This window comes from Chaetura pelagica, unplaced genomic scaffold, assembly GCF_000747805.2.
Source record: "Chaetura pelagica isolate M959 unplaced genomic scaffold, ChaPel_1.0 scaffold249, whole genome shotgun sequence".
NCBI classification, from domain to species: domain Eukaryota; kingdom Metazoa; phylum Chordata; class Aves; order Apodiformes; family Apodidae; genus Chaetura; species Chaetura pelagica.
In genome coordinates this window covers 2,193,524-2,209,230 of record NW_009954538.1, presented here as the reverse complement: position 1 = coordinate 2,209,230, position 15,707 = coordinate 2,193,524, and the positions used below count along the sequence as shown (strand labels likewise).

At 48.1% G+C, this 15,707-nt stretch overlaps 1 protein-coding gene across 1 annotated transcript in view; it reads right to left on the bottom strand.

Moving 5' to 3' along the window:
* Window positions 1-925: 925 nt before the first annotated feature.
* Window positions 926-15,707, bottom strand: part of TAOK3 (TAO kinase 3) — a 43,002-nt gene continuing 28,220 nt past the window's right edge. Inside the window, exons 13-20 of the mRNA XM_010004838.1 lie at window positions 15,044-15,178; window positions 6,995-7,231; window positions 6,235-6,363; window positions 5,109-5,312; window positions 3,469-3,708; window positions 2,510-2,722; window positions 1,542-1,724; window positions 926-1,437 (exon numbers count right to left, since the gene is read on the bottom strand). Of these exons, the coding sequence (XP_010003140.1) occupies window positions 1,276-1,437; window positions 1,542-1,724; window positions 2,510-2,722; window positions 3,469-3,708; window positions 5,109-5,312; window positions 6,235-6,363; window positions 6,995-7,231; window positions 15,044-15,178 (1,503 nt within the window). The 3' untranslated portion in view covers window positions 926-1,275. The remainder of the gene's footprint in view (window positions 1,438-1,541; window positions 1,725-2,509; window positions 2,723-3,468; window positions 3,709-5,108; window positions 5,313-6,234; window positions 6,364-6,994; window positions 7,232-15,043; window positions 15,179-15,707) is intronic.

Sequence of the window (15,707 nt, the reverse complement as noted above, 5' to 3'; positions counted from 1 at the left end):
TTTTTTTTTGTCTTTTTGTTTTTATTTTAAAGTGCATGCAAAAGAAGTAAAGCCTTTTTTTTTTCCATCTTTTTTTATTGTAAGAAAATACACAGTTTGAAAGTGTGAATAATGCAATATTTATGACCAAGATCATGGGGTTGGGAACAAAGGAAACAAAAATAAAAAAAAGGGGGGGGTTTGCTGAGGATGATCTGACAGTGTTGGACTCCAAGTATGGAACCAGAGAGTTGGGGAAAGGGGGTTTGGAAGTTGGGGGGGAAAGAAGTAAAAAAATTTCTGATCAGAGAAACAGTTAAAATACAATATGAAAATAAGTAAAAGCTCTCCTTAAATTCCTTCTATACACAAAATACACGATTTGACAAAGCCCAATTTGTGCTACTGGGATCCCGTGGGCTCATTTTTTTTTTAAGTGTATTTCCATTCTCTGCGACAGCAGAAAATGATTTATGATACAATCAAGAAGATGCTGAGGAGGGAGGGTCTTATCCCCAACACCTCCCCCCCAGCATGGTTCTTCTAAAAATCACCAGATCTTCTGCCCCACCCCACCCCCAAAAAAAGTAATAATATGTCACCACTGATATGTACAGCACGATTAAGGTTTTTTTGTTTTTTTCTTCCTCTGTAAAATGTATCAAATTTTTATTTTTTTTCAATCTTTAATAAAACATTTTTATTATTTAATTATTCCTGATGAATAAATACCAAAAAAATAAAAAATAAAATAAAATTATGCAGCAGCTAGTTAAGGTAAGGCTGCGGATTTAGTCTCTCTCCCCCTGGGTTTGTATTTTATCCTTTTGATTATTATTATTATTATTATATTAGGTTTTATGTTTATTTTTTGCTTGTACTTTTTCATTGATTGGTGGCAAGAATGAGTGATTGCTGAAAAGCAACAATACATCCACTTCTGTGGTTTTTTTTTTCCTCCCTTCAAATTGTCTCCAAAAGTTTTCACTTGAAACATTTTTGTTTGAAATCATTGCACAGAGACACCAATACTGTGAACATACTTATGGAAAAGACCTCCAGGAGTTGTGTCCTGCACCGGGACGTGAGACAGGGGGAAAGGGGCCCCTGATGGAGTCAGGATAGACAGGCACTGGTCCGACACGATGTCAGTAAGAGAGACAGAAAGAGAGAGAGCACGCCCGGTCACATGGGGAATGTTGGGTTTGCAAGTTTTGTCATTATTTTGTTTGCTTTTTTTGTTTTGTTGTTGGTTTTTTGTGGTTTTTTTTTTTAAATGGCAAAAGGAATCTAATCTCATCTATAGTCCTCCTTGGGATATTCTAACGTGACCAAATTCCCAAAGCCCATTCTCAAGCTCTCCATGTCAAACGTCTCGATCTCTCGCTCCTGCCTTTCCAACAGAAACTTAATCCTCTCGCTGCGTTCCTTCTGGAGGGCAGCAAGTTCCTCTTCAATCTGGAAGAAGCAGAGTCAGCACAGCACAACCACCCCTAAGCCCCCAGTCCAGTGCCACACACCAGGTGTCCCCCCCCACCCCAGGCAGCCCACCCCAAGCTGACCTTTTGCTCAAGGTGTGCCCTGCGCAGCGACACCCGTTGCTCCAGCTTCTGGAGTTCCCTTTCATGCTGTGCTTCTGTCTGCATCTTTATTTTGCTCTGGTAAGCGTTGAGCAGCTCCATCTCCTGCTGGAGCTGCAGTCTCAGGGCTTGGCATTCTGCTTCTTGGGCCTCATCCAGCCTTAGCTGTAAGATGATTGGGAAAGGAACATTCTAGATCCCTGCTAGGAACTTCTCTGCTCTGATGCTGGTGACTGCTCATCCTTCCCAAAGCTGGTGGTGGCAGAATGAGAAAGCATGAAGAGCTTCATAGGGCAAATCCTATGAAGAGAGGCTGAGGAAACTGGGATTGTTTAGTTTGGAGAAGAGGAGGCTGAGGGGAGACCTCATTGCTCCCTACAGCTCCCTGAAAGGAGGCTGTGGTGAGGCAGGCATTGGCCTCTTCTCCCTAGTGAATAATGACAGGACTAGAGGAAAGGTCCTCAAGTTGTGCCAGGGGAGGTTTAGACTGGATATTAGGAAGGGAAGAGCAGTCAAGCAGTGGAACAAGCTGCCCAGGGAGGTGGTGGAGTCACCATCCCTGGAGATGTTAAAGAAATGTGTAGACATGGCACTTCAGGGAATGCTAGAGTGGGTATGGTGGGGTTTTGTGGGGTCTGTAGGGCTTTGATTAGGTGGGTTGTGTTGTTCCCTGCTTCCTCACTCCCACTGAGCCAGCAGCCTCAGGGAAGATCCAGTTCTAAAATCCCAGCAGATGAGGGACAGCAGGGAAAGCTTTGTGTTCTGGGGGCTGCTCCTTGCAACAGGGAAAGTGCCACCCCAGAGACTGCTTTACAACCCTGCCATGAAGCCAACCCATGGCTCACCACCCAGAGGCTCGGGCAGGAGGCACAGAGGGTGCCACCAGGACTGAGAGCCCACCTGTACCCCCCTCCACACTCCCCAGCCAGGGACAGGGGCTCTGGACCCACCGCCTGCGAGGCCATCATCTCGTTGATGCTCTGCTCGTACTGCTCAGCCAGGATGGCGAGCTTCCTCGTCTGCTCGTCCTTCAGACTCTTCAGAATTGTCTTGTGCTCACTCTTTGGAGTTACTTCCAGCTGGTGATTCTTCAGTGCTTTGTACTGCTTAGTTTGCACTTTGCACGTGTCCTGGAACTGCTTTTTGATCTGCATTTCCATGGCCTGCCAAGGAAGGAATGATGTGAAGAGCTTTGGGAACGGAGAGGTTAGAGTAGATCCAAAAGGCTGGGTTGGTGAGAGACAACCAGAGTTCCCCTGTGCTCTGTGCTGTCTCCAGCCAGGAATGGGATCCACTAGGCCCTCTTCAGCCCTGGGCATCTCCATCTCCTACCCCTGCTGCCTGCCTCCCAAAAAGCATTGGCTTTTTCAAGGCCTCCCAAGGCCCTCAGGACCTGCCTCCCCCACCTGACCATGTGCTAGGCAGGGACTGCAGAGCAGGGGAGGGTGTCACACAGGCAATAAAAGCAACAGGCCTTGTTGGAGGTTCAGAGGAGCAGCAACAATCACCCACCCCTGCTCAGAAGTTTCTAATCGACCTGCAGCCAAACTGGGACAGGGCCCAGTGCTCAGCACCCCCTCTTCCCCTCTGGTGCCTTTGGAAGTGAGGAGCCATCACCCAACCCCTTTCCAGATCAAGGTTTAGAGAGGGCCTGAGGAAAGCACAGCTCATCAGAAGCAAACCCTGTAATACTTAGCTAAGGACTTGCCTATTTTTAGCCAGCATCCCCAATTAGCTTAAAGAAAAATAAATCAGTGAGCTCCCTGTTTGAAGAGCCTGCAACTTTCTGTGCCAGAGCAGCCCTGAGCAAAGGGAGGGATCCAGGGAGAGCACAGGGTGCTGGTGGAGAAGGGTGGCTCTGCAGGGAGGAGGCAGGGGGTGGAAGGGGAGGAAGGGAAACTTCCAGCACCTTCAGGTTCTTTGGTTGCTGCCGGAGCTCCATGAAGTGCTTCCTGTGCAGCTCCCGCTCCCGCCGCTTGTTGTACTCCAGCTGGTTCTCCAGCTCGGTCTGGTGCTGCAGCCGGATCAGGTCCATCCGCAGCTTCTGCAGCGTGTGCAGCTGCCGATACTCCAGCTCGCGCGTCGACTCGTCGTGCCGGATCAGCATGGCGTGCTCCATCTCCTTCTGCGTCCGCTTCTTGTTCAGCTCCTGCGCGGGGACACGGGAACTCGTGGAGCCGAGCGTGCTGCTCGCTCCTCTGGGCATCCCGTGTGCCCAGCAGCACCAGGGGAATGCTGACAGAGCAGCCATCCCTGCATCCCTCCCCTCCCTCCACCCTGTAACCCGCTCCTCTTGTAGCTCCTAAAGCACCAGGGAGCCTCCAGCAGGTGGCACTGGGACCACACAAGTGCTCTGACTGCTGAGACTCACTGAAGTTTTTCACAATTCATCCTGGGTCTGAGTTGTTTTCAATTACCCTGAGCCCCCGCTAGACCCTGGGAGATCAGGCACCTCACCTTTCACCAACACTAGGCTGGCCAAAGCAGAGCTGAACAGCCCCAACACCCCACGCCAGGTAACGCAAAGACTTTCATCTGCCACCCTGAACAGGTGGGGTTTGGCCCCAGGCACAGCATGTTTCGTGAGATGATTTTACAGCCCAAGCCTCACATGATCTTGCCACGTGCAGCTCCTGCACATGGTGCCCTGCAGTCTAGGAACCCACAAACCAAGAAAGCACCAGGTAAAACACAGGGCGGTGTTAAGGGTACTGGAAAATCTGATAGTAGCAGATAAAGTACATGATGATTAGAAATTTTTCATCACTCACTCTCTCTCAGCCTTCACTAAAACACCTTCTCATCCAACAGTCTTTATCCAAAAATCACATGAATGAAGAATTCAGAAGCTACAGTGACCACCACAGAAACATGTACAATGATTTCTCCAAGCAGCACGTGGCTGCAGGCAGCCCAAGAGGCAGGGGTCCCTAAGGAATGAGGCAAGCAAGATGCTCAGCAGCTTCTCACCAACAAACTACCTGCCATCCTGTGCTCTGGCTGGAGCAGAGCCCAGTGGAAAAGCAACATCTGAGTATTTGAAGACAACCAGAATGCAGACACAAGGACAGCATTTAATTCTGCAACCTTAATATTGGTCTTTTTAAGGTTATTTACTGGTTTCTTACACATTTCAACTGTGTGATTTTTTTTTGTTAGCCAATGTGGAGAATTCCTTGTGTGGTGCTTCCAGCCACCCCACAGCTCTCCCACAGGTGGTCCTGGCACCCACCATGGCACATCCTGCCCTCTGCTGAGGAAAGCAGCTCAGTGGGATCCCCAAGAAGTAACACCCAGGAGCTCAGATGAAGCACCTGACCCAGAGCAGATGGACCTCCATGTTAAGCCAGCTGTGCCACTCCCTCCTCAGTTAATAAAAGCAGCCACGTCAGTCTGGAAAACTATTCCCCAAAATGAACTTCCTGCATTTTTCTCAGTTCTATTTAGCAGCTGGAACCATGAAGTTCTAACACCAGTCAAACCATTTGATAGAGATGAAGCTAAAAGAAGGAAAGCACAGCCTGGGGAAGGGAGGGGGCAGTGCCTTACCTCCCGGATGTTCTGCTGCTCCATCTCATGCCTCTTGATCATCGTTCTTCTCTTGAAGGAACGGCAGTTTTTGTCGTAGTAGAGTCTCTGCTGGCTGAGAAGATGGGCCTCCTCTTCAGCCTGTGTGTGCTGCAGGTTCTCTTTATGTTTGGATATTCTTTCTTGCTTCTCTTTCTTCGGTGTGCTGTGGTCCTCGTTCATCTCCTACACGCATACGAGGTCAAAACAAAGACTTCCCTTAGGATCACAGGGACACAAGACTTGGAGGACCTTCAGTCACTGGCTACTCTACCACTCACTTCATTAAAGGACAACCAAAATCCCAACTACACCACCAGGTACCACCAGAACCAGACTGGTCACCTGGCCATGCCCAGCCCTCTTGAGCTGTATTAGGACCCAGCAAGAGGAGGAGGAAAAAGCAGCCATTAAACACACACACCTCAGGGGCTGGACAGCAGAGCAATGAACTGACAACAACCCAGCACAGCAGGGGAGGCTCCAGCTGTCCAGGAAATGCTGGATCAAGCTTCCCAGCTCTCATTTACAAAGGAGTCCAGCCTGGGCTTGAGTTTTATTTCCAGAGGACTCGTGCCCCATTCTCTATCGAATCAGGCACCCAACAGGGCTCCTGGCTGTTCATTTTCTCACTTCTACGTTCTTAGCAGCAAGGGATGTGGTGGGGATGCTGTGCTTCAACAATGCAGTTTGGGATAGATAAGCTATATATTAAGTTACTTCTTTTTCAGGTTCATATCAGGCATCACAGGGGTTTCAGTCAAGTGACATCTAAATGGCTGCTCTGATTGTTTACAGCTTTAGCAAAAAAAAACCCAACAGATAAAGAAAAAGGGGAAGATGAATTCTCTATGAAGCCCCATCTCCCCTCATCACCCTTGGTTTGAAAGGTTCTGCTCTACAGCAAATTGTGAAGGCATCTCTAGCACCTATAGAGATTATTCTAGAAGTGCTCCCAGCTCCTGGAAGTTTACTTGCTGAGAATCTGAATTTGCTTCCAGGCATGACAGTATCCCTTAAACCCCTGGGCTGGGCCAGGTTTATCAAAATGAAACTCTAGTCCTGTTCACTCCACACCCCTTCAGCCCTGAGAAGGATGGTTTCTTGCCTCTTTAATCTTCTCCTTGCAAAGCTTGTATTGTTTCTTCTGACTTTCTAAAAAGGTCGCCAGGTCTTTCTTTTGCTGAGCCAAAATCTGTTGCTGGAATTTCTTTTCATCTGCTGCAGCTGCCTTTGCCTGCAAGGCAGAGAGGGGAAAAAGAGAAGAGGAAAAAACCCAAAGGGTGAGGGAGCAGGTACTCAATCCAACACAGACCAGTCTCCTGTTGTGCACTTTTTGTGGTCTGTCATTCTCTGCTCACCATGCAAGCCAAAGCCATGAGTGTTCAGCCACACAAAAGCTGCTTGCACACAACACCCATCATGCCCACGTGCCATTGCCTCATGCTTCTGACCTCTCCAAAAACACCTCAGAGAGTAAAACCCCACTAGTTCACCATAAGGATTAGGATGGTGATTTTTAAACAGGCTGAGAAGCAGCAGCAAGCCTTGCCACTGCCTCAGCCATGAAGAAGCCCTGTCCAAGGTCTTCACAGAGTCTGTTTCTTTTAGCTGGTTGTTGGAAGCTACCATGTTGGTGGACCCAATGGAGCACCCATCATCCAGAAGGCCTTGTAGCAGTGAAGCTATTTCACCAAACTGGCTGTGGCAGCTCCAGACCAAATATTATGACCATACTGCACCCATGCAGTGCACTGAAGAACACGAGTTCCAAGCAATACTTCCACAGCCTCCTCCTAGAGATCTGCTCCACAGCCCTCCCTCCCCTCCTCTTGGCACACCCCTGGGGAACCTAGAGCTCCACTCACCTCTTTCTCCATCACAGCCACTTGCTTCTTGGCCAGCTTCTCCAGCTCGATGGACGAGTTGTTGGCATGTGTCTCCACCTCCTTCTGCAGCTTGAGGCGGTGCTCGTCCATCTCGGCCTTCAGCTTGTTCTCCAGGGCGATCAGCTGCTTCTGGTGCTGGCGCCGCATCCGCTTATATCCTGACATCTGTTCCCGCAACTCGTTCTCCTGCTCATGCTCATGGATCTGTCTTGTAACCTGGTGGCAGGGAACAGGGGAAGAAATGCTACGTGGCCTTCTCCATACACCACCTGTCTCCACCTTCACCCTGCTTTGCTGTGCTCTCAAGACATCAGCTTCCCATGAATGCTGTTCCAGGTTTCAGAGCTGGACACAACTTTTCTCTCTCCTGATTTTTACCCCCCATCTTTAATGAGAATTTTATGTGTGTTTTCAGTGAGACAGCAGAAAATCCTCAGGTTACAAGTAAAGGAAACAGCAGGTCAGTTCTGGAAACAAAGGCAACTGCTGGACAAGCCTCTTCAGGCACAGGACCCAAACCCTGAGGGTGACATGGACTCACAGGATGGCAAACATTTTAAGAAACCCCCAACCCATCCATCCTTTCCTTCCCCCCCCTCAATTTCCAATTCAGTCCTTCAATACCTGCTTCCTGCAATGAGTAGCCTCCTTCAACATTGCTTCTTAAAATTCAAGAGGATGGCAGACTGAGATCATCCTCTCCCAGAACTGGAAGGTTTCTAACAGGGGAACACTGTTCTGGAGCCATGTGCTCTTCTTAACAAGATTGATCAGATGGTCCAAACAGATTTGAAACCCTGCTCAGCTGAAACAAACTCACAAGTTCCAGATTCATTTCCATGCCTAAGTGCATCCATGTGAAAGGAGGGAAAAGAACTCCAGTAAGGTGTGCCAACATTTTTGAGAAGAAAATGCAAATGGTAGTGCTCCCATTTCCAAAGAAAAAAATGTCCAAGACTGGTATTTTTATTTCTCACAGTCCCAGGAATTTAAAGTATCAAGCTGTGGCTGATAATTTACGGCAGACCTGGGAGCCAGAAGCTGGAGCCCTCAGGGATGAAGCAAGAGCTCCAAAATCAACCAGCAAGTTGAACACCACGACTGAGGTGTCACCCAAGGCAGCCAGCAGGGTTGAACCTCAGCTCAAATGACAACCAACACTTGGGAGGGGGGTGAAGAGGACAGGAAGAGCCTCAAACTTCCCTCTCCTTGAAATAGATTAACCACTTCTTACAGGAAAGAGTTACCAAGAAAATTATAGCCAGTGTCCCAGGACAGAAGGAAGGCAAAAGGATGAAGCTTCTGAAGTGAACAGCCTCTGTTTTCCCCTCATCCCCTTCAGATACCCCCCAGGGAGGAAATGAAACATCTGATTGCAAAGAAAGCAGAGAACTGCTCTGACTACAGAGCTGTCCCAAACTCACTGCCACAGAGGGGTGATGGTGGGTTCACCACATCAGGGAAGCCAAACATCGATGTTGGTGCACAAGTCACATCCTCCTTGTACAAGGACTTTCGGGATGTTATTTTCAAGCTGACTAGATTAAATGTACACCTACACCTCAGCAACTGGTGTAACACAAAAGCCTTCAAATGCTTGAGGCTAAGGAATGGAACAGGCCAAGCCAGACCCCAGGAATATGTGAGACGGTAGCAGTGACCACAGACACACACAGTGTTAGTAGCCCTGTAAATTGCTGCAGCTCAAAAAGCTTTTCTTTCCCCCTCCAAGGGCAACAACAGCTGCTGTACCTTCCACAAGGTGGTCAATCTTTGTAGGAACTTGCAAGTTCAGCAAGAACAAGATCTCTGACAGAAGCTTCCAGGTAACCGAAGTTTCTCTGAGAAATCATCCAAGATAATGATAGAAGCAGATGTCAGGTGAGCCAGGCAAAACCTCAGTACTCCAGAGATGCCACTTGCCAGGTTAGATGCAACATGACTTGCAGGGAACAGACGTGCTCAGGGCCTCACAGAGGTGACAACCATGCAGCAGCACAAGATCTTCCTGCTGTGCTATTTTTGAGGTCCTTTCTGTGAACGGTGGGACGTTCCGCACAGCACGATCCGTTCCAAGAAGTTGGCAGAACAAAGCAACCAGCAAGAACAGAAGAAAAAAAATGGATCCAAAAAGCCACTGGAGCAACTTTGCCAGCTCCCTCTTTGGTCTCCTCTCTAAGGAGATTTACAACATGCACTTAATTTACAGCAACAATCATTAAGTTTGTATCCTTATTTTTTTTTTGCTGCTCCTGTGCATCCCACTTTCAGTTTTGCTCTGCTTGTCTCTCTCAGGGCAGGAATTCCATCTCTGAAAGATTTCACACTAGGTCTGGGATATTTATCCCCAACAATAGGATGCAATTCCCAAGCACAGCACTAGCTGTGCAAAAGCCTCCCAGACACAGCAGAAAATGAGACATTAAAAGGTCAGAGGACAACAAAAAGAAGCATTTCACTCCTGAAGACAAGAGCAAAGGAGAATGGTAGGTGGACATTTTGTGGATTTCATGTCTGCATGCACATGCTGAAGACCTCAATTATCCGCATCTCTAATCAAGACCAACATGAATTCTGGGTTTGAAGACAAGGTCTCCAAATGGTGGTATCTCAGAGCATGGATGAAATGGGAAGAAATAAACATTAGGCACTGAAAATGAGGAGTTTAGCCCCAGAAAAGTACTTCAGACTAAGCATGATAATGGATTTAAAGACAAAGGCCGTAATTACTGAACACCTGAGTGACCATTTTAAATAAAATTAGGAAGTTCCAGTGATCACCTTTCTGCTGGCCCTTAGACAAAGGCTCTTGGAATGTTACAAAGTATTTCACCAACAATCTCCTGGATTATGATGGAGGGAAAAAAGAAAACAACTGAACTGCTCATTGCAAGATCTGTTCTCCACATCACCAGAAAATATCAGAATCCTTTAAAGCAGAAAACTGCACTTCCCTGAAGAATTTTGAAGAATTCTTACATTTGAAGAATGTAAGAATCAACCAGGTCATCAAAAGAGCTTTATAAACAGAACAGCTTTTATCAAGGCATGACATTTTCTCAGTTCCTTACCTCTGTCTTTGGCACACACAGAACTGGAGATGCCTTTTCCAACCGCTCCCACAGGCAGTTCATGTGCCCTAAAATCCAGGCTCTCCCTCTTTCACCCTTCCAAGATTTTTGCTTTACCTAAGGAAGTTGGGCTCACAACTTCTCCAAACCAACAGCTTAGAGGTCCTTTTCTAAACTGTTTAACCAAGGTACCAAACACTCTCCTGAAGGACAGTTACTCCCACCTCTTGGTAACTAAAACACTGAGCAAAGACTGGGAAAGACTGGGAATCCTGCTGCATGAGGGAAAGCTGAGAAAAGTGTGGAGAAAAGAAGGCTCAGGGGAGTCCTTATTGCCATCTTCCAGTACTGAAGGCATGTCTACCAAGAAGATGGAGACACCCTTTTTACAAGAAGTCCCATGGAAAAGATGAGGGGCAATGGGTACAAATTACTCCTGGGGTGATCCCTATGGGACATCAGAATCAAAATTTTCACTATGAGAATAGTCAGACAGCAGAATAATCTCCCTAGGGAAGTGGTGGATTTCCCAACATTGGGCACTTTTAAGACTCTAAACCATGTTCCTACCTAGAAAGGTTGGACCAGATGATCCCTGAAGTCCCTTGCCACTTGGCATTCTATGCTTAACCTTTGAACAAGGTATGAAGAGAAGAACTTTTGGGTGAGAGAGAACAAGTTTAGGATTTTTAGAGCAAAGATCTAAACAGGCAGCAGCCAGATGAGTCCATGAGGAGAAACTCAACCACCTGGAAGAAAATGTCATTGCTTCAGCAGCAGCAGAACAGCCACCATGTAAACATTCCTGGTTTTGGAGTCAGATTGCCCTGGTCATTTCAGTGGCCACATCCCAAGCAGACTGTTCACACCTACCTAGATTTAGCTTTGCAGGCCCAGGATGAGATCACAGTTCTTTTGCTGCCATTTGGATTTCAAAGTGAATGCCAAGGCCTTCAGTACAGTTCACACTGTCTGACCTGACTGAAATTTTAACTATTGGATCATTTCACTTGAAGCTGTCAAGGAAATGCAGGAGGCCATGGGGAGCTGAGGGGTCAAGTATGAAAGACATCTCAAAATGCAGATCAGTGCACACATTTTAAAGCCCCTTTCACTTGAGTATGTTGGTAGGTGTAGGGTGTGGTCTTACCAACACACTGAACCTCTACCCTTCTTTCTAAACTCAGCTTTGAGCTTCAAGGCTTGAATTTCTAGTTGTATTTTTTTAATTGATGGATCATTGATAGTCTGCAAAATAATATGGAAGTGTAGTAGGTGCTGATCTCCATTTAGACAAGGAATATGCAGAGTTATTTTCCACCACTGGTCCAAGTGAGTGGTGGTTACTGTTGCCACAAGTGTCATAGGGTGGAAAAAAAAGGGTCTACACAATGGCCAAAGAAAAAAGTGGTCTAGGAAAACTGGACTATTACAAGTGTTGCTTGATCAAAGGTCCTTCAGATTTCCTAACCACATTTGCTCGTTCTTCATTAATTTTTTAACCTGAGTAATATCAAAGCATCAGAAAGATTTATTCACGCCCTGGTTTTGTGGACAGCCCATTTCACTGTGTCATCTGGAAATCTGTCCAGTTTCCTTGTAATTCACATGATGCTTTTAGAGAGCAAGAGGGCAGGGGAATCACTCCTGAAATCACTGGGACATTTGGAGGGTAGAGCTAGATGATGTCCTGTCTGCAACCCCTGCACTTGCTGAAACAACTTGAGCTTGTTCTTGCAAAGAGATCCAGCTTCCAAGCTTCCCTTTCAGAAATGCCAGTCCTTCCTGTCTGCTATATCCTGACCTGAAGATGGCAAAAAAGCACTTGAGAGCCCATGAGCCTAGACTCCACCAGCAGGAACAGCCCCTAGTCCCAGTGCTTTTCCTCTATAATGCTGCCCTCTTCTCATGTTGGGGGACATTCATATAAGACACCTCCTGCTGGACCAGGTTGCTCCAAGCCCCATCCAACCTGTCCATCAACACTTCCAGGGATGGGGCAGCCACAGCTTCTCTGGGCAACCTGTTCCTGTGTCTCACCACCCTCACACTAAAGAATTTCCTCCTGATCTCTAACCTAAATCTCTCTTCTTTCAGTTTAAAATTGTTGCCCTGTGTCCTCTCACTACAAGCCCTTGTCAAAAGCCCCTCCCCAAAACCTTCAGGAGCTCTGTTTCCCATGCAGAGAGGTAGGAACTAGATGTTCTTTAAGGTCCCTCCCAACTAAAACCATTCCATGATTCTATGCTTAAATTTTTCAAGATGCCACCAAAAGGGTAAATGAACACAGAGAGATGAATGGAGTGTGAATTCCTGGTTTCACACTACAAATCTCAGGCCTGTTTAGGTCATTCTCCCCTTATCAGCTCCATGGGCTGACCTTGCCTTAGAGAGGGGAGAAGGGGCAGGCAGAAGTTTTCCCTCAGGCAAAAGAGCAGCAGCCTCCAGCACCAGCACCCCCTGCCATGGCTGGGGACACAGGGACACACAAGTGAGCTGGCAGCCACTTCCAACCTGCACCACCACTGGCATTCCTCATCTTCTGTGCAGGAGGCTTCAACTTGGCTTTTTTTTTAATTCTAGCTTCCCATTTTGGAACATGAAGAGGTTGAAATGAAAGATTATTCAAGGGAAAGCCCCACTGCCAGATTAACTGCAATGAAAGAAAATGTTTCAGTGCTGAAGAGAGGGAAACTTTTCTCCCACCACATAACCTCAGAACCTCAGGACACCTCCTGTAGTACCAAGGTGGAGCTTTGGGAGCTTCCCACTCTATACTGGGAAGGGGATAGAAATGTAGATGATGGGGACAACAAGAGCTTTTGAATGACACATACTACCACGCACTTCTCCAAAAGCCTGCTGGCTAACTGAGCTAAAGGTGGGACTTCCCTTCCCTCCAAAACACACTGTGCTGTGGATCTCCTGCTCACCCTAAGCCCTCCCAGGCACACTCTGTATCAAGGCACATGCCACAGAAAATAAATTAAGAAAAAAGTTATCCACAAAGCCTACCACCTTCCCCACCCAGTATTCATTTTATCTTTATCATCATTTGGTAACTGAAGCAGAGAGATTTAGCAAATCCAAGTGACTGGGGAATTCAGGTAGACTCAGTCCCAGCCCCACAGGAGGCTGTCATGGAATTTAGGAGTGACCTTGGGACATGAGCTGTCTTCCCCAGAGCTTAGAGGGCTGGGAAGACCCTCACTGTCCACACCTTCATGCCCACATCTTCCACCACCTCCCAAGGGGACCTTGCCATGCAGTACCTTCAAGCCAGCCCAGAAATGACATATTCAAGGGAGACAGGAGTTATGGACCCTGCTGCTGAAGGCAGGACAGAAGATGCAGCAGCCTTCCACAGGGAGCAGGAGAACATGAATATATTCAGCACACACATCTATTTATCAATCAAACTATAGACAGTTGGAGTAAGATATTTATTTCATTCATAATTTCTTCCCTCCAGCCATCTAACCTGATGCCACTTGGATTTGCTCAGTGCAGGCAGCAGTGCTGGCACTGTCGTGGGTGCCTGCACACACACAATACATTCAAGAGAGAAAAACTGACAAAGCAGAGGGTCTTCAGGAGACCAGAGACCCTGCCTGTGTCAGCTGTGCTGCAGAAGTCCTCCAATGCCCACATTTCTAGGTCACTCTTTAAACTGGGGAGGAAAGGGGAGTAGGGGACACTGGCCTGGGGAGCACTGGGGCTGTGTCTACCCGGGAGTACACCTGCAAAAGAGGGAACTCAGATATTCCCCCCCAAAATCTCATCCCAGGAAGCATCTGGCCAGAAGTCTGTATGTCACAGCATCATTTTACATTTCAGCAGCAGCCACCAGCACACACACACTCTGCTGCCACTGCTGCTGCTTTTTCCCTCCCCTCCCCACCTTTGGCCGTGGTCACACACACACACGGTTGTGTGTGTAGGATTCAGGGGAATCAAGAAATGGTGGTATTGAAGGCAACCCCCCCGTTTGGACAGGCTACAACCAGAAGGGGAGGGCTCCCTGGTGTCATGTTGGGGTTGGTCTAGGATGATGTCATAGCACTGAGCAAGTGCCATGGCCAAGCACTGGGTACTTCCCAACGCTCCCCAGCCCTCTGACCGCTAACACCGCCCGGCTGAAATATTTAACATCACATTTCTGTTCAGCTTTCAAAGGCCATTTTTCCACTCCTTTCCCTCTTACAAGGTGGCCACCGCCCGCAGCCCGTGCCAGGTGGGGGAGGTGGCAACTAACTCTTCCTGCACACACCCCTTTCTCTACTACAAAGGCATCCACAGCAATCACATTTGCAATAGTACAAACCTTGATGGCTTCATCCCATCCCCCTTCCTCTTTGTAAGCCCACAGCCCCTCTTCCCTTCTTGCAACCCAGCAATATCCTTCCCAGGGATCAAGCTGAAAAATGCAGTCACGGTACCAGCTGCTTGGAATAAATGAATGAATGGGGAAAGGCGGGGGGGGGGAGAGAAGGAAAAAACCCACCCACAAAAAAAATCCCCAGCCAGCAAGCAGCAACCTTATTGTTTCAAACCCCCATCTGCAGCCCCATGGCACTGAAGCACACTGCACACCAACAGATACAGACTTTATGCACATGCAAATAAATATATTCACAGAAAAAATGGAAAAGGGGAAGGGGGGGGGGGGAAGAGAAATCTGAGATGATATTAACTTCACCCAGGGAAGTGGCTTATTTCACATAACACACACAGAAATCCAACACAGTCTGCATTTGACATCTCGCACACACGGAGCTAAAATACCTTGCAGTGCAAGATCTAGTTGCTATACCAACAAAGGGGGGGGGGAAGGGAGGGAAATAATTAGGAGAGAAGGGAAAAAAATTAAATAAATAAAAGAAATAAAATGAATTCCTGAGCCCTTTTGCAGAGGGAAGAGGGGGAGAGGGGGAGGTGGGGTGGGGTGGCTGCTTACCAAAGATGCTGATTTGATTGTGGCAAAGCGCTCTCGGTTCCGGTAGTGGAGGGCCTGATTCTGCACTGACTGGGTAGGCCGCACCTCAGGCCTGCGATCCCTGTGGCCCACCTCATCCCTTATAAATACATGATCCTGCAGAAATGGATGAAAAGAAGGAGAAAGTCCGGCTGCGCTCTCCCCGCGGCGGCTGCCTCTGCCTCACCCCTCTGGCTGCACAGCGGTTGGAGAGGCATAGTTCAGCTCTCTGCTCAGCCCCGGCAGCTCCCACCGAACCAAATGAATAAGCAACACATTGCAGGCTGGGCTCCGGAGCGTGTCAGCTGATCGCCTTCCCAATCCCTGGATGGGCTCTGCTGGGGTTGGTGGTGGGTTTTTATTTCCCCCCCTCCTTGCAGCCTCCAGGATCACATATGTGCGGCGAGAGCGGGGAGCGGGACGCGACGCGGCGCGGTCGGACTCCTCGGAACGGCGGGGGTCCAGCACCGCACGCCAGCCAGCCCCTTGGAAACGTGATTCCCATGCCTAGCAAAGATGCTGCTCTTCCCTTTTAACACCACGGCAACATTTTGCCTCATCCCCTTTTGCCGAGTGGGCTTGTCCTCGATAGGGTTCCTTTGTCTCTCGGCTGCTATCTGCTGTGGAGGACCAGCATCCTGGCTAA